The 22,465-nt window shown below is 52.8% G+C and overlaps 1 protein-coding gene and 1 long non-coding RNA gene across 2 annotated transcripts; one reads left to right on the top strand and one right to left on the bottom strand.

The window, feature by feature from the left end:
• Window positions 1–1,187: 1,187 nt before the first annotated feature.
• ZDHHC19 (zinc finger DHHC-type palmitoyltransferase 19) lies at window positions 1,188–12,009 on the top strand. Its single transcript, XM_021070166.2, has 7 exons — window positions 1,188–1,592; window positions 1,938–2,059; window positions 2,905–3,044; window positions 3,885–4,057; window positions 4,486–4,591; window positions 10,967–11,052; window positions 11,376–12,009. The coding sequence occupies exons 1-7, from the start codon at window positions 1,312–1,314 to the stop codon at window positions 11,896–11,898; spliced, it is 1,431 nt and encodes a 476-aa protein (XP_020925825.2). The 5' UTR covers window positions 1,188–1,311; the 3' UTR covers window positions 11,899–12,009.
• Window positions 8,981–20,889, bottom strand: LOC146397686 (uncharacterized). The gene is made up of 3 exons (XR_014824628.1): window positions 20,762–20,889; window positions 9,765–9,880; window positions 8,981–9,116 (listed from the first exon to the last, which is right to left on the bottom strand). It is a non-coding gene; the product is annotated as an uncharacterized LOC146397686 (long non-coding RNA).
• Window positions 20,890–22,465: the final 1,576 nt, after the last annotated feature.

Genomic DNA, 22,465 nt, shown 5'->3' on the forward strand with positions numbered 1-22,465 from the left:
TAGTTGATGAAGTATGTGCTATAAGTCCTTGAAGTAAAATGAAGTCGTTAATTTTTTGGCACTATATTATATTTTAAAATATCATTTGGCTAGGCCATTCTTTTTTTTTTTTTTTCCTTTTTCAGCGACAACCACAGCATATGGAAGTTCCCAGGCCAGGGATCAAATCCAAGCCAGAGCTGTGACCAATGCCACAGCTGCAGCAACACTGGATTCTTCACCCACTGCACCAGGCTGGGCATCATACCAGTACCTCCACAGAGTCAAGCCAGGTCATTAACCCACTGTACCACAGTGGGAACTCTTAGGCCATTATTTTTTGAAGAGTCTACCATTTTGTCAAACTTATTGATTTCCCCTTCAGTTTTAAGCTGTTCTAGACTACTGCTTGTTGGTTGATGATTTTGGGGCCATTTAAATGCTATTCTATACAAAACCCTTCAAAACCCCAAATAAATAAACAAAACAAAAACAAACAAGGAATTTCCCTTGTGATGCAGTGGGTTAAGAATCCCGTGTCTCCACAGCTGTGGCATAGGTCACAGCTGCAGCTCAGATTTGATCCCTGGCCCGGGAACTTCCATATGCCGTGGGTACAGCCAAAACAGACAGACAGACAAACAAAAAGCTTATAGTGTGGGAATCCTCCAAATACAGAGTGGTTCTGACGCTCACTAGCTAAAACAAATGACAAACATCAGCTATATGTAACAGAAACCCCAGTTATTTTCTCACATAATAAGCAACTCAGAGGGAGAGAGTTCAAGGCTGGGGCAGTGACTCAGTATCATCAGTGTCATTCTGTCTGTGCCCCATGTCGACTTATTGCCTAATGGGTCAAGGTGGACCCCGCCAGCATGTTTAGGTTCAAAACAGGAAGAAAGGGACAGAGCTGTACCAACTGTGTCCTTTTCCCTTTTATCAGGAAAGCAAAAGCCTTTCTAGAAACATCCACTTATGTCTCATTGACCAGAATTGTATCATGAAGCCAACCCTGGAAACGAGGGACAATTTAGCTGCCTCCTCCTGCAAAGTGCGATTTTGTAATGACGAAATGGAAAAAATGAAGCTAGAATAACGAACACCGTTTTCTTCAATTAGCACCAAACCTAAACGGCGAGTAGAATCAGCTACTCTCTCCCCACCATGTGTTTCTCTAATGTCATGTGTTCTCCAAACTGACCTCCCAGCGACAGGACCTCTCAGGCCCTAGTACCAGTATGTGTGGGGGTTGCTGTTGGAAGTGACAGTCACAGGCTGCAGACGGTTCTACTGGAGAGCCCCTCGCCCCCATTCTCCTCGGCCTCTGTGATGTCACACTGGGGCTTCTTTCTTTCCACCCTGGGCTGTGCTTCCGAGGCTGCTGTGGCATGGAGCTCCTGGAACCGGCAGAGGGGAAGGAGCCTACTGTCTCTGATCTCCCCTGGGTGCACGGGAGGTCCAGCCATGCCGCTCGTGAAGGATGCCATGCCCCTTGTGAAGGAGCCCCACTCCCCACCTCAGGCCCCCCTCCCCTGGCTGCTCCCAAGCTTGTTTGCCGCTTTCAACGTGGTGCTGCTGATCACTTTCAGTGGCCTCTTCTTCGCATTCCCGTGAGTCTCCCATACAAACTGGCAGCGAGGATCCTTACAGAGCAACAGAAAGGAAAACAGATCATGGCAGTATGGACGCAGGGGGAGCGCTGAAGAGGGGTCAGGGAAGGGAGGATATTCAAGGCAGAGGGAACCGAATGTGCAAAGCACAGAGGTGTAGAGTGCCTTGGGAGCTGCAGGTGGCTGGTAACACTGGGTGATCTTTGGTGGAATCTCTATGCATTTGTCACTAGCCTGGATATTTAGAGCAGGATTTAAGGTCTGAGGGTTCTGACCAGGCTAACTGGGTCCTGGGGGGAGCTTTAGGTCACCCCAGATCATGGCTGAATCCTCCTCTGGTCTCAGGTGCAGGTGGCTGGCCCAGAAGGGGGAATGGGCCTTTCCCATCGTCACAGGCCTCCTCTTTGTCCTCACCTTCTTCAGTCTCATTTCACTCAACTTCTCAGACCCTGGCATCTTGCATCGAGGTGAGACACTGGCCCCCTGAAAGAAGGAGGTAGCGCCTCAAGGGATCCTGCCAGCAAGGATAATTCCTAAAGTGCTCCTCCCGTCTCCCCACCTGGGGCCTCAGGATCCCTTCACCCCATGTCCTCATTCCCTTAGGACCTGCATCTGGCACTTCATTTTCTTGAGCCATGGAGAGGTGGAAAAGCAGAATTTTGGAGGTCTTCCAGTTGCCTTGGAGGGGAGGGCCAGCAGAGGAGAGAAGCCAATTCTTCAAAACCACTTTTCTTTTTTCTTTCTTTCTTTCCTTTTTTTCTTTTTTCTTTTTCCTCATTAGGGCCATACCCTGGGCATATGGAGGTTCCCAGGCTAGGGGTCCAATTGGAGCTACAGCTGCTGGCCTATACCACAGCCACAGCAAAGCAGGATCCGAGCCATGTCTGCGACCTACACCACAGCTCACAGCAATGCCGGATCCTTAACCAACCCACTGAGCAGGGCCAGGGATTGAGCCTGCATCCTTGCTGATCCTAGTTGGGTTTGTTAACTGCTGAGCCACAAAGGGAATTCCTAACCATTCCATTTTCTTTTCTTCCTTCCTACTGCACAAACTCCTTCAAGCACAATCACAGGGCCAAAGACCTGAGTTCTCAAATAAATCCTGGGGCTGGGAACCCGTCTTTCCTTTGACCGTCAGCCTCTCTAAACTTGGTCAGTTTGCTCAGTGGGGACTAAGGATTCCCTGCTCACCTGGTTCCCACCCTCCCTGGAGTCCAGTGAGGCTGTGGGGCTGCTTGCCTATGCCCTTCTGCCACAGCAGATTGATAGAAGGGCCTTTTGCTGCTGCTCAATACTTTTCCTGTGCCAGGCTCCAACGAACAGGGCCCCATGGTGGTACATGTGGTATGGGTGAACCACAGGGCCTTCCGCCTGCAGTGGTGCCAGAAGTGCTGCTTCCACTGCCCACCCCGGACCCACCACTGCCCTTCGTGCAACATTTGTGTGGAGGTGAGTGCCCCTCTCACCTGCCCATCTACCTTCCCTCCTCCTGCCTGGGACCAGGAGGCCCATTCACACAGGGACCAGCGGTGGGAATGAGACCACTTCCAGGACTGCTAAAGATCAAGAGTGGCAGTAATTCCCAGCCATTCTTGGTCACTCACACAGGTCAGTGCCTCTGTGCCTGCACCTGCCTTGGGAGGCTGGCCCTTTCCTGCACTGGTGCTGACATGCAGGGGTGCATCTGCATCTATGCTGGGTCTGGTCAGCCCAGGGGAGGAAATACCCCCCTCTTACCCAGGGCTCACTGACACTAGATGCTCAAGACCCTCGGGCAGGCTGCAGGCCTGGCCAGGGGAATTTGCCTGTCCTCTTCTAGATGTCCGGGCAGATGGTCTCCTGGTCTTCTGGGTTATGAGAACACAGCCTGCATGAATTTACCAAAGTGCTGTCCTAACTGGTCCTTACAACCCTGGGAGGCTGACTGGGCAAGGGTGTTGTTGTTATGCTCATCCAGTGGGTAAGAAAACAGAGGCCCCGAGATAGTCTATTTCCTGCCCAAAGTTATACTAGAATGTGTGTCCCATGGAAGACTAGGCAGGCCCTGTCTCTAAAGGCCTACTGACATGCGACTATGTGAGCCAGGGTGCCCTACAGAGCTCTAAGCTTGGAAATACCAGCAGCCTTAGGACTTAGTGGCTCAGTTTCTCCCTAGGAATGGAAGCCAGAGAGTGGGGCCAAGGGCAGGTGGCTTAAAGGGTGGGGTAAGTAAAACCTCAGATTTGGGGGCATGGGAGCTTGGGTCAGAGGTTGGGTCCTCGGGGCCTGCCCCCTCTCCCTCTCGCCCAGGACTTTGACCACCACTGCAAGTGGGTCAATAACTGCATCGGTCACCGCAACTTCCGCTTCTTCATGCTGCTCGTCCTGTCCCTGTGCCTCTACTCGGGCGCCATACTGGTCACCTGCCTGATCTTCCTGGTGCGCACGACCCATCTGCCTTTCTCCATGGACAAGGCTATCGCGTATCCGCGGGGCTGTGGGACGCACAGGGTAGCAGTGGGGAGGGCGGGGACAGCGGAGGGGCGGGGTCAGCAGAGGGGCCGGGATGGTGGAGGGGCGGGGTCACAGGGACAGAGCTAAAGAAGGGCGGGGTTAGACCGTGAAGCCTCTCGGGAGGATAAGTTTGGCGCCCGGTGAGGGTGGGAAGGGTCAGGGAGGTGGGTGGGGATTGGAGGAACCGCGAAGGGTTGAGCATCCAGCAGGGTCAAGGATGGGGAGTGGTAGAGGGGGCACGGGGGTCTGGAGAGCAGGGTGAGGCTTACACTGGGGAAGAGCGCTGGGAGAAGATGGGCCGGGCTGGTTGTGGGCGGGGTTATTTGGAGGAGGGGCCTGCGAGGGGCCGGGGCAAGGAGGATGGTCTCAGGGCCGCTGCTCCTTAGCTGGTGCGCAGCATTGTGGTGGCTGTACCCGCCGCCGGCTTCATGGTGCCACTCTTCCTGCTGCTGCTGATCCAGGCCATGTCCGTGAGCGCGGCTGAGCGCTCCTACGAGGGCAAGGTATGTGGGGACCAGCAGGGCACCAAGATATCCGGCTGTGGGTGGTCACCTTCCCCCTCCGAGACTTCCGCACTTTCCGCTTTCTCCATCGCCTTGGTCCTTGATGCCCTGACCTCTTGAAGGTGCCTCGTTAGCTATTCCAGACCAGATTCAGTTCACATCTCACCTCCTGCTGGAGCTCGGTGGGCATTCTCCTTCCTAAGTGTACTGTGTGGAGGACCTGCTTTGTGCTAGGCTATGTGCGCATTATTTTGAGCGATGGGCGTTGAGGTGCGTAAGCTTGCATCCTCCGCTTGTGTTGGTTGACAAGGAACCTGAAATCAGGGTAACCCCCGCCAGAATACTCGCGAAGCCAGAGAGAGGGGCCTGTGCTAACTACGTAGTGCAGACTCGAGGTATTGAGAGTTTACTGAGGGCCGCAGTGCAGGGTAGGAAGGGCCACTAGTGGTTTTGGACGGCAGAAGTCGAGGGGAGGGCATTGCACTGAGGGGCAAAGCTTGCAAACAAGCGAGGAAGGCTGAAAGTCTGTGGAATGTTGATAGGATGATGAGGAAACCGTTCTAATTGGATCAGGTGGTGGCACGGGCAGGCAATCAAGTGGTAGATTTAAAAGGCAAAAAAGTCAGGTGTATTAAATGATCCAATTTAACTTTGGAGCAGCAGAAACCTGGGAACCTTGATAGATTTATTTCTTTACATACAATAAAATTCAACCTTATCTAGTGCACAGTTGTATGAGTTTTGACAAACACATGCGGTCCTATAACCACTGCCATATTTAAGATTTAGGACAGGGAGTTTCTCTCGTGGCATAGCAGAAACGAATCCGAATAGGAACCATGAAGTTGTGGGTTCGATCCCTGGCCTCTCTCAGTGGGTTAAGGATCCGGCATTGCGGTGAGATGTGGTATAGGTCACAGCCGCGGCCCGGATACTGCGTTGCTGTGGCTGTGGCTGCGGCTGTGGTCGGCAGCTGCAATTTGACCCCTAGCCTGGGAACCTCCGTATGCCGCGGGTGAGGCCCTAAAACACAAACAAAAATACCTTTCCATCACCCCCTCAAATTCCCCCATGGCCTTTTGCAGTCAGTTTCTCTCCCTAACTGTAGCCTCTGGCAACCTCTGTCTATTTTTGACCCCGGTAATTTTTCCTTTCCCAGAATCTCATATAAATGTAACCATAGGCTTTGAGTCTGGTTTCTTTCGCATAGTATAATGCTTTTGAGATTCATCTGTGCCCACGTCAGTAGTTTCCTCCTTTTTATTGCTGCGTGGTATGCCATCATATGAATGTGCTACGGCTTGTTTACTCATTTGCCAGTTGAAGGATATTTGGGTTGTTTGCAGCTTTTGGTGATTATTAATAAAGCCGCTATAAACGGTGTACAGGCATGTGAATACATTTCATCTTAGGAGGGGTATATACTTAAGGGTGGCATTGCTGAGTCATATGGTAACTGTATGCTTACTTGTAAGAAACTGCCAGATTGTCTTCCAAAATGGCTGTTCCGTTTTGCATTCTCATGAGAATTTCAGTTGCTCTTCATAATTAACATTTGGCATTTTCAGGGTTTTGTTTTGTTTTGTTTTGTTTTTTTAGCCAGTCTAATAAATGTGTAGTGATATCTCTTTGTGGTTTTACTTTGCATTTTCCTAGTGACTAATGATTTTGAATTCTTTTCATGGTCTTATTTGACAGCATGTATCTTTGATTAAATGTTCTAATCTTTTGCTCATTAAAAAAATTGGGTTGTGTTTTTAATATTGAGTTTTAAGAGTTCTTTAAATATTTAGGATTCAGATATGTGTTTTGCAACTATTTTTTCTGAGTCTGTGGCTTGTCATCTCATTTTCTCAACAGTGTCTTTCAAAGCTCAGAAGTTTTAAATTTTGATGAAGTGTGTTATCAGTTTTTTCTTTTATGGATTGTGCTTTTGATGTGTAACTAAGCAATCTGTGCCTAACCCAAGGTCACAAAGATTTTCTCATATGTTTTCTTCAAGAAGTTTTATAACTTCAGGTTTTATATTTAGGAGCATGATTCATTGGGAGTTAAATTTTGTATATGATGCAAAGTATAGGTCAAGCTTTTTTTTTTTTTTTTTCTCATATAGTTGTCCAAGCACCATTTTTTTTTTTTTTTTTTTTTTTTTTTTTTTTTTAGTGGCCACATCCATGGCACATGGAATTTCCTTGGTCAGGGACTGAATCTGAGCCATAGCTGTGAACTCTGCTGCAGTTGCAGCGATGCTGGATCCTTTAACCTACTGCACTAGGCTGGGGATCAAACCCATGTCTCTGCAGCAAACTGAACTGCTTCAAGTCAGACTTTTTTTTCTTTTTTTTGCTTTTTAGGGCCTCACTACAGGCATATGGATGTTCATCAGAGCTGTAACTGCCAGCCTTCACCACAGCCATAGCAAAACCAGATCCGAGCCTTGTCTGTGACCTACCCCATAGCTCATGGCAATGCCAGATCCTTAACCCACTGAGTGAGGCCAGGGATTGAGCCCACATCCTTGTGGATACTAGTCAGATTGGTTTCCACTGCACCACAACAGGAACTCCTGCAGTCAGACTCAACACACTGCACCATGGGGGAATTCCTCTAGCACCATTTTTTTGAAAACTATCCTTCCATTGAGTTGCCTTTACACATTTGTCAAAAATCAGTTGACTAAATGGGTGTGGGTATATTTCTAGACTATTCCTTTGTCAGTATCATACTATCTTGAGTAGTAGCTTTATATTAAGTCTTGAAATCATGCAATATGAAGTCTCCAACTTTGTTCTTTTTCAGAGTTCTTTTGACTATCCTGATTACATTGCCTTTCTGTATGAATTTTATTTTGTTTGTCTTTTTTTTTTTAGGGCTGCACCCACGGCATATGGAGGTTCCCAGTCTAGGGGTCCAATCGGAGCTGTAGCCCCTGGCCTATGCCACAGCCAGAGCCACAGCAACGTTGGATCCGAGCCACATCTGCAACCTACACCACAGCTCACAGCAATGCCGGATCCTTAACCCACTGAGAGAGGCCAGGGATCAAACCTGCATCTTCATGGATACTAGTCAGATTCATTTCCACTGAGCCACAGCGGGAACTCCTCTGTATAAATTTTAGAATCAGCTTGCCAATTTCTGTAAAAAAAGTTTGCTGAGAATTTCATTAGATTGTGTTGAACCTATAGATCAATTTTGAAAATTAACATTTTAACAATATTGAGGTTTTGAGTCTATGAATATAGTATACCTCTCTATTAATTTAGGTCTTCTTTGATTTCTTTCATTTGTGCCTTACAATTTTCTACATGTAGATCTTGCCTACATCATGTTAGAATTTTTTTCCAAGCATTTTACTTTTTGTGCTATTATTATTTTTAAAAATTTCATTTCTGTTTATTATAAGAAAACACAATGGATTTTTGTCTATTAGTCTTGAATCTTGCAATTTTTTAAGATTCGCTTATTCTAATAGCTTTTTTGTTGATTCTGCATAGAAAATCATGTCATCTGTAAAAGATACAGTTTCACTTCTTTCCAACCTGTGTGGCTTTATTTATTTTTCTTTTTTTAACTGTATTTTCTTTGACACCAGTACTGTGTTGAGTGATAAAATTGAACTTCCTTGTCATGGAATTCCTTCTACTTGGCAATGACTTTACGAAAGGCTGTTTTCGGAAGACTGTAGTGGGCTGCGTCGATGAGGGAGGGGCTGGAGACCTTGAAATAGTTGAAAGGACAGAGGAGCCCTCTTTGCCCACCATTTCCCGTCTTTCCAGTCACCATTAATCCCTCCACCCCACCTTGACCTGGTTCTCAGCCCATCTGTGACTCCTCTGCTCAGCCCTTACTCCTCATCCGCCCCCTGTGGTCTGCATGTCTTTGGTCTCCAGCCTCAGTCCCTCATTTCGGCCTCTCCTGGGCAGCATTCTCCTTTCCCACCTCCTGTGGTTCCTCCAGCCCAGGTCAGGCCTTACCTCGTGGGGCTGTCCCAATCCAGAATCTCCAGCCTTAAGAAACCTAAATGCGGAGCTCCTGTTGTGGCGCAGTGGAAACGAATCCGACTGGGAACTATGAGGTTGCAAGTTCGATCCCTGGCCTCTCTCAGTGGGTTAAGGATCTGGCGTTGCCGAGAGCTGTCGTGTGGGTTGCAGACACGGTTTGGATCTAGCATTGCTGTGGCTCTGGCATAGGCCGGCGGCTACAGCTCTGATTCGACCCCTAGCCTGGGACCCTCCATATGCCGCAGGTGCGGTCCTAAAAAGACAAAAAAAGAAAGAAACCTAAATGTGGTCTGCCCTCTGTGATTCACAGGCAGGCTCTTTCCCATTACCAGAACCCATGTCAGGCATTCTTCACACACTTCAACTGCATTCCCTTCCTACCTCCATCCCCTGGCCATGACTTCTGCTGGGGCCACTTGCTCAGATCATAAGGGCTCTGGAGCCAAATCACAGTTCCGCCACATACCAGCAAGGAGATCTTGGCTGTGTTACTTAGCCATGTGGTGCCTCAGTTTCTCCATCTGTACAAGGGGACAGTATGGGTTAGTGTGTGTAAGATACATAGAACAGTGGCTGGTACAAGTAAGTACCTCTACACTATCATTATTACCATTCCTTCCCATCATCATCACACATGTTCATGTCTCTTGCATCTTAAATACAAAGCAAACATCCCTTGATGTCGCAGGCCTTCACTCTACCAGCTATACCCCCCTCTAGATTAGTCATCCAGGCTGTGCACAGCAGCGTCTGAAACAGAACGTACCTGTGGTGGCCCTTCTCCAGCCTCTCGGGGCGCAGCTGTCCCTGCTGTCCTGGGCTGCTGCTCCCCTGTCTGCACCTTGGAGTCTTGGCCTGAGCTGCCTGCTCTTCTCCCCAATCCCCAATCCATGCTGCCCTGACTCCTCCCCAGCCGCCCCCACCTGCCCTGAAAGTTAAGGCTGGCTTCGTTGTCTGTGATGTGTCCTCATTCCCTGGTGCAATGCCTGGAACAGGGTTGAGGTCCCCCAATATTTATGAACAAAGGAGAGAACCTACAAACAAAAGAATCCATAGTGCTTTGGGAGAGAAGGAAAGAGAGAAAGAGAGAGAGAAGCCGTCGCCCTGATCCCCGGGGAAGAAGACCAGTGAGCAGAGGCAGCAGGGGACTGGGACCAGTAGATGCCCACCTTGGTTTGGGTCCTGTGGGTGTGAGATCATCTGAGACACAGACTTGGAGCAGGAGACCTGGAGCCAGTGAGAGAGGATAGTCTGGGAGCTTCTGAGCTGTTGGACTCATTCATGTCTGCAGGTCCAGTGCAGGGAGAGGAAGGTGCTCTACTTTATTATCTGTTCTTATGAATGTAATAACTCATTATTCCTTTAAGCAATGAGCAATCAACCTTTTCTATACCTCACGTACCTCTAATAAGTCAAAATTAATTTCTCTAGATTTCAAATTCTGGTCATAAATTTAATCAAACTCTTCTAACCATTTAATTAAAATTGAGCCTAGACTACCAGTTTCTCTGGAATGCTTTAACACCTAGGAGTAGGCACAACTCAACCTATCACAATGATTCGTGTTGCTTTTGGGCAAGGAGGGGACCTCCCAGAATCTGGACTTTTGCTCCCCCAGAGGTCAGCTGCCCTGCATGGAGTCCTGGTTCCTTTAGGTGGAGAAGAGTGGCAAAGATCATGATCTCTGTGACAGGGGAAAGGGACACAGGGGAGCTAGTGGTGGGCAGAGGGGCACCTGGGCCACTTTAGGCCATGACAGACATTTTGGAGCTAAGGCTCTGGAAGGTGCAGTGAGACTCAGCCTGTGCCAGGGAGGAGGTGGGGGGCATGGCTGATGAGTAGAAGGAAGCGGGGAGGAGAACATGAGCAAGAGTGTCCAGGGAAGGACTTGACCTTGACATTGGTGAAGAATTAGCGGCTCAGGAAACTCGGGCCAGATTTCCAGGGCCAAGGGATTTTGGTCATGGAAGTATGATTGGGCCCCATGCAACTGCCTTTCTAGATATTAAAATTCAGTGAAGGTACAATTCTAGAAAAAGTGAGATGTGGGAAAGTAGAGAAGTTGAGGGAGCAGGGGTGGAACTGTCTTTGGAGCAACTTAGGTTGGAAGATCTGAAAGTATATTTGGAAGGAGGCAGCAGGAGGCTGTGGCCTCCGGTGGAGTAAGAGAGGGAGGAGACTAGGGGAGGGGCTACTGGCTGATGGGGGAGGGACCTCAGAAGTGGGCTGGGGGAGGCCTTGGCTTCTCTGTCCTTGGACGCTAGGTGCAGCCCTAGACTGAGCTGGCCAGCTCAGGGAGGGCCTGTGGGGGTGGCCTGCACAGCCCTCTGCTGGATCTGAGCTCCTCTTCTGGTCCTCACCCCCCCTCCAGTGCCGATACCTGCAGGGATACAACCCCTTCGACTACGGCTGTGCCAGCAACTGGTATTTAACAATCTGTGCACCGCTGGGACCCAAGTGAGTTGGCAGACCAGAGGCCTGAGTGCTGGCCCCTGGGGCTGGTGGGGTGGAGTGGAGTTGGGTCATCTCCCTGGCCCCTTAGCACAACTCCCAGCTCCTTGGGTTCTTTGGGGGTTTTCTTCAGGGCTTTGTGGAGCTTCTCCTTCCTTGTCTCTGTGGGTTCTTGCCCTGAGAAATAGACCCCTTGTCTCCATGGACGGGCACTGCGAAAACTGGGCTCAGCTCGCAGCCGGGCCAGCCCCTGGGCCGTGTGCTCTCTAGGCTGAGGGGGCCAGGTCAGGAGGGCCATGACCCCTGGCATCCTGCTTGTTGCTCCCCAGGTACATGGCCGAAGCCGTCTGGCTGCAGAGAGTGGTGGGGCCTGACCAGGTGCCCACCCAGAACCCGCACTTCCCGACGTCCCCCTCGGCGCTCAGTCTCCCAGCCCTCCCTGGGCCTGAGTCTAGCCCCCAGCCCCAATCTCTGGGTCTCTACAAACCAGGGAAGGGTGCCCCCGGGAGTGGTGAGGCCGCAGCCCTGCAGGAGGTGAGGTGTGTGTGTGTGTGTGTGCGTGTGCAAGTGTGCTTGTGTGTGTTTGGAGACCGTGCCTTCGGATTGTACAGGCATTGGGGGAAGACCTCCAATGAACACTGGGCTGGCCCTGAAGCTGGAGGACTCCGAGCCGGAGGGAGGGGGATTGTAGGTGGAAGGAGCGCTGGCAGTAGAGTCCCAGGCCTCCAGAAAAGACCAGGAGTCCCTGGAGACCCAAAGGACAAAGGCCAAACCACTCACTCACTGGGTGGCCTTGGGCCAGTCACTCACCCTTTCTGGGCCTCAGTTTCCTCTGCTGTTTATGAGGACTGAGTCTAGTCCGGGATTTATAATTGCAGGGGGTGGGGAGGGTCGACAGGTTGGATTCCTTTATTTTTTAAATTTTTTTGTCTTTTTGCCATTTCTTTGGGCCGCTCCCTCGGCATATGGAGGTTCCCAGGCTAGGGGTCGAATCGGAGCTGTAGCCACTGGCCTATGCCAGAGCCATAGCAACGCAGGATCCTAGCCGCCTGCAGCCTACACCACAGCTCACAGCAACACCGGATCGTTAACCCGCTGAGCAAGGGCAGGGATCGAACCTGCAACCTCATGGTTCCTAGTCAGATTCGTTAACCACTGCGCCACGACGGGAACTCGTGGATTCCTTTATTTAAAGGCAACTTTTGCTCTGAAGCTGTCTAGGAACCATATGGAGGCGGAGCATTAGGAATGAAATGGGGGTGGGTAACCCACAGCCCTCCACCCCCACCCCAGGGCCCCTGCATGGACCTCCCAGGAGGCCAGCCCATTCCTTCTGCTCTGCCTGTTGGGGGGTGACCGCTTGGACAGTTTCTTGCTCCCCAGTGGGTGGGCTGCTGGGCGGTGTTTGGGGAGAGCCCCCACGCCCCCACTCTGTTTAGTTCCACGCAGGCCCGGTGCTGCCCCTGCTGAGGGAGGCCTCCAGACGAGGCTCCGTCCACCTCTCGCCCTTTCGCACGGGGTGATGCCAGGAGCCCCTGAACCCGAACCTCCCCTCCTGAGCCCTTCGTAGAGACCTCTATGGCCTGCCCTTGCCACTCCCCTGGCGGGAGTGCTGAGACCTCGCCCTCCACACTTCCCGAAGCCCATTAAATAGTCTTTGCCTGCCCCCCTAAACTGCCCTGCTGTGCTGTCTGTCCTGGGTGCCAGGGAGTGTGGACGAGGCGGGCTCTGAGCGGCTGCAGGTTGTCAGCCGCCAGAAAGTCCCGGCCTCCACCTCGCCGCACCCGTGTCTGGCTGCAGGGGGCGCCCGCTGCCTGGGAATTCACCAAGCCTAGCCTCGTCCTGCTGTGGGCGCTGGAGCCCCTGGGTCGGTTGGGCGTGGCCCTCAGCCTGGTTCTGGGCCCTCCCCAGCTTCATCCTGGGAGGTGGAGGTGGCGAGAGTGTTCTCCATCACAGCCATTTTTTTTAACTTTAAACGAAATGTTTAATTACTGCACATCTTTCTCTTACAGTCTTAACTCTGCATCTTCCCTGCAAGTGGTCTCACCCTGGGCACGCCCACCGCCCACCCCCGTGGGGGAGTCAGATGCTCCTTCTGGTCCTGTCCCTGGGGTGGGTCCCAGCCGGTGTGACCCTGCAGGACTCTGTGTGTGTGTGTGTGAGAGAGAGACTCTGCAGGACCGTGTGTGTGTGTCCCAGCTGGTGTGACTCTGCAGGACCGTGCGTGTGTGTGTTTGTGTGTGTGTGTGTTGGGGTGCAGGTATTGGGAAGGAACCAAGTGAAACTGTGACTCCTCTAGTGACCAGCGTGTGACCCTGGGAATGGAAATAATGGCACCTCCCAGGAAGCTGCCTGAGGATGAAATGAGGTGGTTCATATAAAACACCAGGGACACAGTGGATGCAGCCACTATGACTGTGATTATTTTCCCCACCTCAACCCAGCATCCCTCCAAGGACCACCTTAGAATCACTTGGGCCCCAGACTGCGGCCCAGAATCTCGGGCTGAGGGGAGGGCAGGAATCTGCATCTGAACTATTAAGTGCCCCCTGGGGTCCTGCCACCCCGAAGTTCCAGAACTGCTGCCTTAGGAAGTGAGGGCTGGCACTGACCCCACTGCTTCCCACCCCCCTTGTATCCAGATGAAGTGGGCGTGGTGAAGGGGAGAGGGAAGGACATCCCCTGCTGGTGTGCAGAGTGGTGGGGGGGCACAGGAGCTCATCTGCCCGAGGTGTCAGCCCAGCCGGGGACATGGCTCCGGTCCTTTCTACGTTGAGTCCCCTTTGAGGCCATCCTTCCCTCTTCCTCTCACCCTGTCTGTGGCAGCCTCAGGCCCAGCCTCACCCACCTCTCTGGCTCTGGCTCTGGCTCTTGGGCTCCTGGCCAGCCTCGTTCAACACAGGGGCTCCAATTCTTTCTGAGTCCCAGCATCTTCCCCCATAACAAGCCCCCTTGGGGTTCAAGCCTTTTCTCAGCTTTCTCAGGATTCACCCTGGGTTCTGGGAGGGGGGCAGGCATACTACAGGCAGCCCAGTTCTGGCTTGGTCGTAGATCGATTCCATGGCCACATTTAAAATCCGTAGGGCCCAAGTTTACAAGCCAAGTGGAAGCAGCCTTGCCTTTCCCTGGCTTCTCAGAAATGGCGATGCTCTCCCCCGATCCAACCCCACCCCTCCCCAGCCCCTGCTCTGGCATGTAGGTTCTGGGTCTCTCAGGTTCTTCCCAGCCTGAGATTTCTAGAGTTTCTTTAGGAAAGCCTCTTGGTTCAGGCTGCTCTGCTCTTCAAGGGGTAGGTGGGACCTGGCTCTTGCTTTGATTCCCCTCAACACTCTCTCACCAAAGCCTTGGGCACCCCTCAGAGACTCTTTCCTGCCAGGCTGGAGGCCTCCCACCACCTTCCCTTTTTTTTTTTTTTTTTTTTGCTTTTTAGGGCTGCACTTGCAGCATATGCAAGTTCCCAGGCGAGGTGTTGAATCAGAGCTGCAGCTGCCAGCCTACACTACAGCCACAGCAATGCGGGACCCCCAACCCACTGAGTGAGGTCAGGGATCAGAACCACATCTTCAGGGATCCTAGTTGGATTCATTTCTGCTGCACCACAATGGGCACTCCCCTACTTCCCTTTCTGCCTCCTCATTTCGGCCCAACCTGCCCTTGATTCCCAGGCACACCCCTCCCAGTCCTTGGTCCCCTGATATGGGAAGGGCTGTTATCAAGGCCTGAAAATGGGGCCAGCTCTCCACACACTCTGGAAGCCCTGCTGTCCCTTGGACAGGAGCCAAGGAGTGACCCCAAACCCTCCAGGGCTCCCAGGTGCCCACATGTCTGGACCTCAGCCGCAGCCCATTCCTGGAACCTGATGGAAGGAGAGGGAGCCTGGAGGAGGCAGCCCCACCCCCACCCCATCCTCTCCAGACCTTTCCTTCTAGAAGGTCGGGATGTGTAGGGTGGGAAGAGCATTGGGCTGGGAGTCAGGTGGCCTGGGTGTCACTCAGCTCTGCTATGAGCTAGTGTGCTGTGGGCTCGAGTCTCTTCCCTTTGCTTGGCCGCAGGTCCCTCGTCTGTAAACAGGTTGACCATCATGGCTAGCTCACAGGTGGCCACATGGCTAGCTTACAGGTGGCCACAGCATCCTAACTCTTTAGAGCTGGAAGCGCCTTAGAGGCCACCTTATTCAGCTGCCCCTCCACCCTCAATTTATAGATTTTTCTCAAGAGAGGGAAGGGATTGCCTAGGATGACACGGTGTCCAAGCCAGCTTTCCTCTCCCATTCCTGCTCTGGGAACCATTTCAGAGGAGGAAGGCCTTGGGCAACCACCATAGGGCCCCCCACCCACCCCCACAGAGCCAGGCCATGCATGTCAGCACAGGCCTGGGGACATGATAAAAAGACAGGCTTAACTCTGACTCCAGCTCTGCTGGGAGCGATAATGCCGCCCTGCTGCCTTGTGCTCAGCCCTGCCCTGCCCTGCCCGCCCCACCCAAGGGGGCCCTGCCAGTGGCTCGAGGATGGGGCAAGGCAGGGGCAGATAGGGCAGAGGAGGTAGCTGCAGCATGGGACCAGGGGCCAGAATGCTAACACCTCCCAGAGCACAGGCCCCACCTTGGCTGACTCTCCTGGGCATGTGGGCACAGCACCCAGCACCCAAGTGATGCTCCAGCGATGCCCACATCTGCCGCTAGTTCCTGCACCCAGAGCGCGGTGGAGGGAAGGGGCCAGGCTGAAGGTTTGCAGGCCCATCCCGGGTAATGAACCTTTACTGAGCCCCACCCAGTGGGGCCTGGGCTCTATGGGTCACACAATCTCCTTTAATCCTCACAATAACCCCCCCCCCCCACTGAAGTTGTTATTCTCGTCTTAGAGATGAGGAAACCAGAACTGAGAAAACAAGCCGCTTGCCCGAGGTCACCCTGCTTCTAGGCGACAGAGCCAAAACTTTAACCGTTGTCATGACACTGGGCTTCTTAGGCATTTACAGACGATTTCAGCTGAGGGTGGTGGTGGGCTCTGCAGCCAGCCTGCCTGCCTGGGTTCCTGCTGTCCAGTGAGACAAATCGTCACTTCTCCTTGTGCCCTTCTGAGGATTTGTTATGCAGCGCACGTGGAGAGCTTGGCCCAGTGCTGGCACGTGGCAGGTGCTTAACCAAGGGTTGCATTTGTCCCCATAAGAGGATCCCGGGGATGCCAGGGCCCGAACTCTGGGACCTGCTGGGGCCTTCGGGGTGCCAGTCACTGTGGCCACAGCAGTCCCACTCCTGCGTTTTGGGGTTTCCTGGTGGCTGGGCAGCCAAGGGGCAGGGTGCGTCTTCGGAGGGGCCCTGAGCAGTGGAGTTTCACAGAGACGCAAGCAAGTCTGTGTCCCCCAGGCGAGGGGGCCTGGGGGTGAGGGCTGAGCCTGTTCAAGGGAGCAGCAAGATAACCACCCAACGGCTCTGCCCTCCCACGCGGGTGAGGGAGTTTCCTGTTAAGAAAGCACCTTGTCGCGTCTGTTTCTAGGCCTGGCAGTGTCCCAGGCTAAAAGTAGCCAAAGCTGTGATCATCTGAGCCCTGTGAACTGGCCTTGCTTGGAGCCATCCTCTCTCTGTGGCCTCCCTGTGTGTCCCCGTCTGTCTGCGGCTGTCTCTGCCTCACCTGCTCCCCCCTTTCCTCTCGGTCTCCCCTCTCGCTTGTTCCTCCGCCTCTTCTTCCTCATTGCAGCGTCTTCCATGCTCTGCTTTGCTCACTCGCCCCGGCCCTCTCGGCCCATCCCTCATCACCTTCCCCGGACCACAGCTTCCAGGAACACCAAGTAGACTGTCTGACAGCTTTCAAGTAATAACTTTCAACTGTGATTCTTGGAAGCCCTTGGGCCTGGGCATGGAACCTTCTAGAACTCTGGGCCAGGACAGAGGCAGGGCTGGCACAGGCTGCCTTTGTCTGTCTCTGACCGGGGCTTCCCCCTCTGCGCCAGGCACACGCTTTTCCCCAGCTGCTTCGGGTCGGGACAGTTTTGCTGCTGAAATTGGAAATTCCCACACTGAATATCTAGCTTATTTCTCAGTGAGAAGAGCATCAAGGCACAGATGCTGGGGGAGAGGTTCGGCTGGGCTTGTCTCCAGGGTCAGGTAGCCAAGGAGAGGCCAGGCAGGCTGGGTCCTCAGCCTCCTGCTTCTCGGCCCTTTCCACCCCACGGTGAGGCGCCAGGTGGATCGGAGGCCTGGGCTGGAGCAGGGAGTGCACTCTTTCTTCTCCTGGAGGCCTGGGAACTTGGCTTCCGTGGGCAAAATCACAAAAGTGATGACAATACCAGGACTGGTTTGAATGCTAACTGTGGGCTAAGTGCTGGGCTTTTATTATCTCATTTATACTTATTTGAGGGTGGGGGGCTGCGCCCTTGGCATACGGAGTTCCTGGACAGGGATCAGATCTGATACACGGTTGCGACCTATGCTGCAGCTGCAGCAATGCCGGATTCTTAACCCACTGTGCCGGGCCAGGGATCGAACCTGCGTCCCGGTGCTCCAGAAACGCTGCCGATTCCATTTTGCCACAACAGGAAATCCCTTGTCTTATCTCATTTAATCTTCAAAATGGTTTGCGGGGAAGGTGCTGCTCTTACTTTTGTGGACGTGCCCTTAGACAGCCCTCCAGCCTTCATCTCCCTCTCTGCAACGACCAAGTTTTCCAGAGGGTCCTCAGGGCTATTCCTGCCCTGCCCTCCTGGGAGTCCATTTCTTAGTGGCGAAAGGGGAGGGTCCCTGGTCTGGACGCAAGCCCTGAGGTAGACCGGGCCCCAGGCAGGGCTTATTTGATGAATCATTAGCGTCCTTTGCCTGAACCTCGTCTGTCCTGTAGTAGCAGAGGGGACATTAGGTCATCAAACAAGAGTACCGACCCCTGGGCAGGACCCTTGGCCGCCTGGGCTGGGAAAGACCCTGCCCAGGAGTTCCCAGATATCTGTTCCTCAGCCCTGACAAACACGACATGGAAAGACACTCTCCTGCCTGCCCTTTTCCTGGCCAGGCAGTGGGATGCCAAGACTGGGCATTAGGAGGCCCGGTTTGCAAAGCAGCCGTGGTTGCTTCCTGGGGCTGTGGCTCCAGAAAAGTCCCTAGTCTCTCCGAGCCACATCTGCAGAAGGGAAACTTGGGTGCTTGTGTGATGACACAGTGCACGAAGGGAAGGCGCTCCAGACTCTCACTTCTTCACACCGGCCGCAGCCCCGTGGGTGCGGGGCTGCTGTAAAGGGCGCAGTGGGAGGGCCGGACTCGGGCTTGGGAAGCCTGGCATGAGCAAGTCCCTGTCCCTCTGGCTCCATTCCCCTGCCCTTTTTGCAGGCTCTGATTTAGATCATGTGGAAGTGGCCAGGGATGAGGAGGGGGTGATGTCTCAGCTCCCTCTTTCCCCCACCAAGTATCTGTCTCTAGGGGAAGAGCAGCCAGACCTGGGTTGGGGCAGGGGTGTGGCCCTCTCAACTCCCCAGAGGTATCCCCATCTGTCAGCCACCTCAGGCCCCTGGTGCGGAAGCCTCTGGAAGGCCTCGAGGTCTGGTTGTGCCAGCTCTCCTCTGAACTCTTGGCAGACACTGGGGCTGCACCCAGGGGCATTATCTGCCTTGGATACAGTCCCGGCCAAAGAGGAAAAGAGGCTTGTTCCTGAAGCAGGGGCCATAACTAGGCACACAGAGGGCTCTTTCTTTGGAGTTGAAGCTTTAAAGATTTGTTTTCTTTACATATCCGGCGGCAGGAAAGAGAAGCCCCAAATCAAACATTCCTGAAACATGGATTTCAGGTGGCTTTAAAGGAGCATTTTGTTTGGTTTCCGTCCCACCCTGTTTCTGCTCAGTGGGGTCTCGGGCACTTGTCCCTGGGGTTTGATGGAGGGTCCACACCCTTCCAGGTTCACCGTCCAGCCTCACCAGGAGGTTCCGCAGCACCAGATCCAGCCTAAGGGCCTCTGGTCACAGCCAGGCCCCAAGCCCTGCTCCCAGGGGCCGTGGAGCACGTCCACCTCAGCCACGGAAGGCGACTCGTGGTTCCTCCATCCTCAGCGGCATTCCTGCTGCTGGCCTCACCCTCTTTGTTGAACTCTCTCTCTACCTCAAGCTCAAGGATCAGACAGACGTCTGTCTTTCTCTCACCTCCTGCTGCAAAATCCCCCAAGCCCCATCCTTGGGATATGCCCCTCTTGGGGAACTCACTCAGCGTCCTCCAGTCTATCTTCTGGCCCTCAGACCCTGCTGGTGTCTTAGCCTTTGGCCTTAATATTCCTTTCTTCAGCTTTATTAGGGCATAACTGACAAATAAAATTGTAAGATCTTTAAGATATAGAGCATGATGATTTGCTGTATGTAGATGCTGTGAAAAGATTCCCCCATCGAAATGGCCTCAATTTTCTAACTGAATGATTCCCTTGACCTCCCATCAGAGACTCGAGACCTTTCCAAGACCCAGCAGCAGGGGGAAAGGAGAGAAAAAGCAAAGGCAAAGGCAGCCATTGAATGAGAGAAGCACTTGTTAGAATGAGGAAGCACTGAGCAGGGCGCCGGGGTCTGGACCCAGGGGAGAGGGCAGCTGTGTGTTCCGAGGCCAGCCTTGATCGTGAGAGGAGCAGGAGAAATCCTCTGAGCCGCCTCGTTTGCCCTCCTTGCAAATGAGAGGTCCCTTCTGTAAGTGTGACAGGACTGGGTGGGTGTGGAGAGGAAGGACACTGAGGGAAGGCGCATCCAGAGGAGGGGACCAATCAAAGGCTTGTTCCTGTCATCCAGGGAGAAGCTGATGAAAAGACAGGCCTGGACTGTGATGGTGGGAATAAAAATCCATCCATCCATTCATTCATTCATTCAAGAAACACTGAATAACCACAACATATCCAGGAGGTAATAAAATTAATTTTAAAAAGAATGTGTTGGAGTTCCCTGGTGGCTTAGCAGGTTAAGGATCTGATGTCACTGCTGCGACTCTGGTTATAGCTGTGGTGTGGTTTTATCCCTGCCCCGGCAACTTCTGCATGCCATGGGCATGACCAAAAAAAAAAAGAGAATGTGTTCATGCATAATTTCATTTAAAATTATGCTGTATTATTTAAGTCATACTATTTTTTTTTTTTGTCTTTTTACCTTTCCTAGGGCCACTCCCGTGGCATATGGAGTTCCCAGGCTAGGGGTCTAATTGGAGCTGTAGCTGCTGGCCTACACCACAGCCACAGCAATGTGGGATCCAAGCCACATCTGTGACCTACACCACAGCTCACGGCAACGCCGGATTGTTAACCCACTGAGCAAGGCCAGGGGTTGAACCTGCAACCTCACGGTTCCTAGTCGGATTCCTTAACCACTGTGCCACGACGGGAACTCCTAAGTCACACTATTTTAAATATAATTTGTTGCATTTTTGTATTTAAAAGGCTGGAAGCAATGTCATCAAATGCCCATGGTAGATGCACAAGTGTTTGCTAATGAGGGGGATTCTGGCTGGCTCTCTGGGTGTCCAGACCCCCGATTTCTAGGCCCAGGGCTTCCTCTGTGTGACTAGGAAAAGCCCTTCCTGTCTGGAAGCCCCTTCCCTCATCTGTGCAAGGGGAGTGTAGAACCAGAAGATCAGTGGTTCATTCCAGCCCCTTTGCCTGAGGACTAGGGGGTTATAGATACTTTAACTGGCACGGCTGGGGTGCTCTGCTTTGCCCCATGGGGCTGTGCCCGCCCCACGCAGACCCCTCTCCTGCAGTGCTCCTCACCTGGGAGATAGTGGCCTCCCTCAGCCGGACCAGCTGTCAGGTTCTGATCTCAAGTTAGAATCACGCCTCTCATCTCTTCACAAACGCTTTGAATCGTGAAAGGTCTCTTCCACCCTTCAGTGGCAGCCGTATGACCTGGATCAAAGGTGGGGAGGCCAAGGCAGCTGCCCCAATGGCCTCAAAGGAAGTGAGAGAACCAGCCAGGCCGGCAGGTAACACGCGTTGATTACAGGTCGTGTCCCCACGCCCTGTGCCGGACTCTCTGTGTCAGCTCTTCTGCAGGGGTTATTCTCGGCCGCAGCCCTGGCTGGGACTTTACCGCCTTGCCTCGGGGAGGAGGAGCGGAGGCTCCGAGAAGCAGCGCACCTGCCGTGGGGCGCAAGCAGGGCAGTGCGGCTCCAGGATCCAAACCGGTGGTCTTCGCATCCGAGCTGAAAGCAGCCAGAGCCCCAGGCTGCTTTTCCCAGGACCGAGGGGTTTTCTAGCTGCTGTCAGACCCCTCTCCTGCCCCCACTTCCAGAATTTTGTATTGATGGCAGGGGTTTAAATCCACTTCTGGGTCTACCCATTGGAAACACATTTCCCTAGAAAATGCCCTGGGAGAGCTGCCTTTCCCTTCTCGTTCTCAAGCCTCGGAGTCCCTCTGACTCCCAGCAGCTGGCAGATCCAGGCCCTTCTGTCATCTTTCCGTGGAGGCTGGAACTCTTGCTCTTATGGGAAGCAGCCTCTTAAATGGGAGAGAATGTGGGGTCCTGGCCATCCTGCTGGCCCCTCACCCCAGACTGGCTTCTGGGGACCTGCTTCCTCCTTTCAAGGTCCTTTTTTTCTCCAGCTTCTCCCCACTGGGTGCTATGTGCTCCACCCCCTATACCACTTGGTCTTTGCTTCTTTAAATTCTAAAATAGGAGGGCCAGGGACATTATGTCCGTTTGTCTGTCTGGCCTCAGATTTTCAGGCAAGCATTCAAGATAAAAAGTCATTTCTTACCAAATACTATTGCTTTTCTGTTTTGACTGCTGGTGTTAGAATAATGTTTTTCTAGTGTCCACTGCCCACGTTCAAGAATCCCGGAGTATCGTGGGTTAACTGGCCCTCCTTGGACTAGCCCGAGTGCCGACATACCACAGCAACCCTGTTTCGGTGGGAAAGTGTCTTTTGACCACATCTTGGAATATAACCTTGTTGGAATATGGGAGGTGCTTGTAATCAACAAATTCCAATCTGCTACATCTTGGAGAGAAGTCTTAACTTTGCTTATTTGCCTAATAGTCCATACCTCCCAGGGCTGTTCCAAGGATTAAATGCGGTAAGCTATGGAAACACACCAGCTCATGAGAGGTGCCCAGTAAGTATCCCCACCGCCTCCCACTCCATACTGTCTTGGGAGTTCACATCTCAGCCTCTCCGGCCCCCGGCTTCCCCACCTATGAATGGGGGTAACCGTCCCAGAGTTGCCCTGACTACCTCCTAGAGTGAGGTACCGGGCAGAGCATGCGAAAGTGCTTTCTATGTTGATGGTGCTGAGCACGATTATGAGTTGTTATGTGCACGCCCCGTGCACCATTTAATTGACTTGTTTTTGAAGAGGTAAAGCTCCAGTTCCCACACTCTTACATCCTCGCTGTGACAGGCCACTCTGAGCTCATGGAGTCAGGCCCTGGCTGCCACCCTCCTCCAGCTTTAGAGACCTGAGCTTAATGAAGG

This window comes from Sus scrofa, chromosome 13 (genome assembly GCF_054392235.1).
Source record: "Sus scrofa isolate SSC_HxYL_T2T_F1_AM1 chromosome 13, Sscrofa_HxYL_maternal_Yorkshire_Landrace_v2.0, whole genome shotgun sequence".
In the NCBI taxonomy this organism is placed as follows: domain Eukaryota; kingdom Metazoa; phylum Chordata; class Mammalia; order Artiodactyla; family Suidae; genus Sus; species Sus scrofa.

Excerpts from the sequence above, each read along its gene's own strand:
- ZDHHC19 (XM_021070166.2), top strand. The coding sequence starts at position 1,312 with ATGTCACACTGGGGCTTCTTTCTTTCCACCCTGGGCTGTGCTTCCGAG. Across the intron at positions 2,060-2,904 it reads CCCTGGCATCTTGCATCGAG|GCTCCAACGAACAGGGCCCC; the intron begins GTGAGACACTGG and ends TTCCTGTGCCAG. Across the intron at positions 3,045-3,884 it reads CGTGCAACATTTGTGTGGAG|GACTTTGACCACCACTGCAA; the intron begins GTGAGTGCCCCT and ends CCTCTCGCCCAG.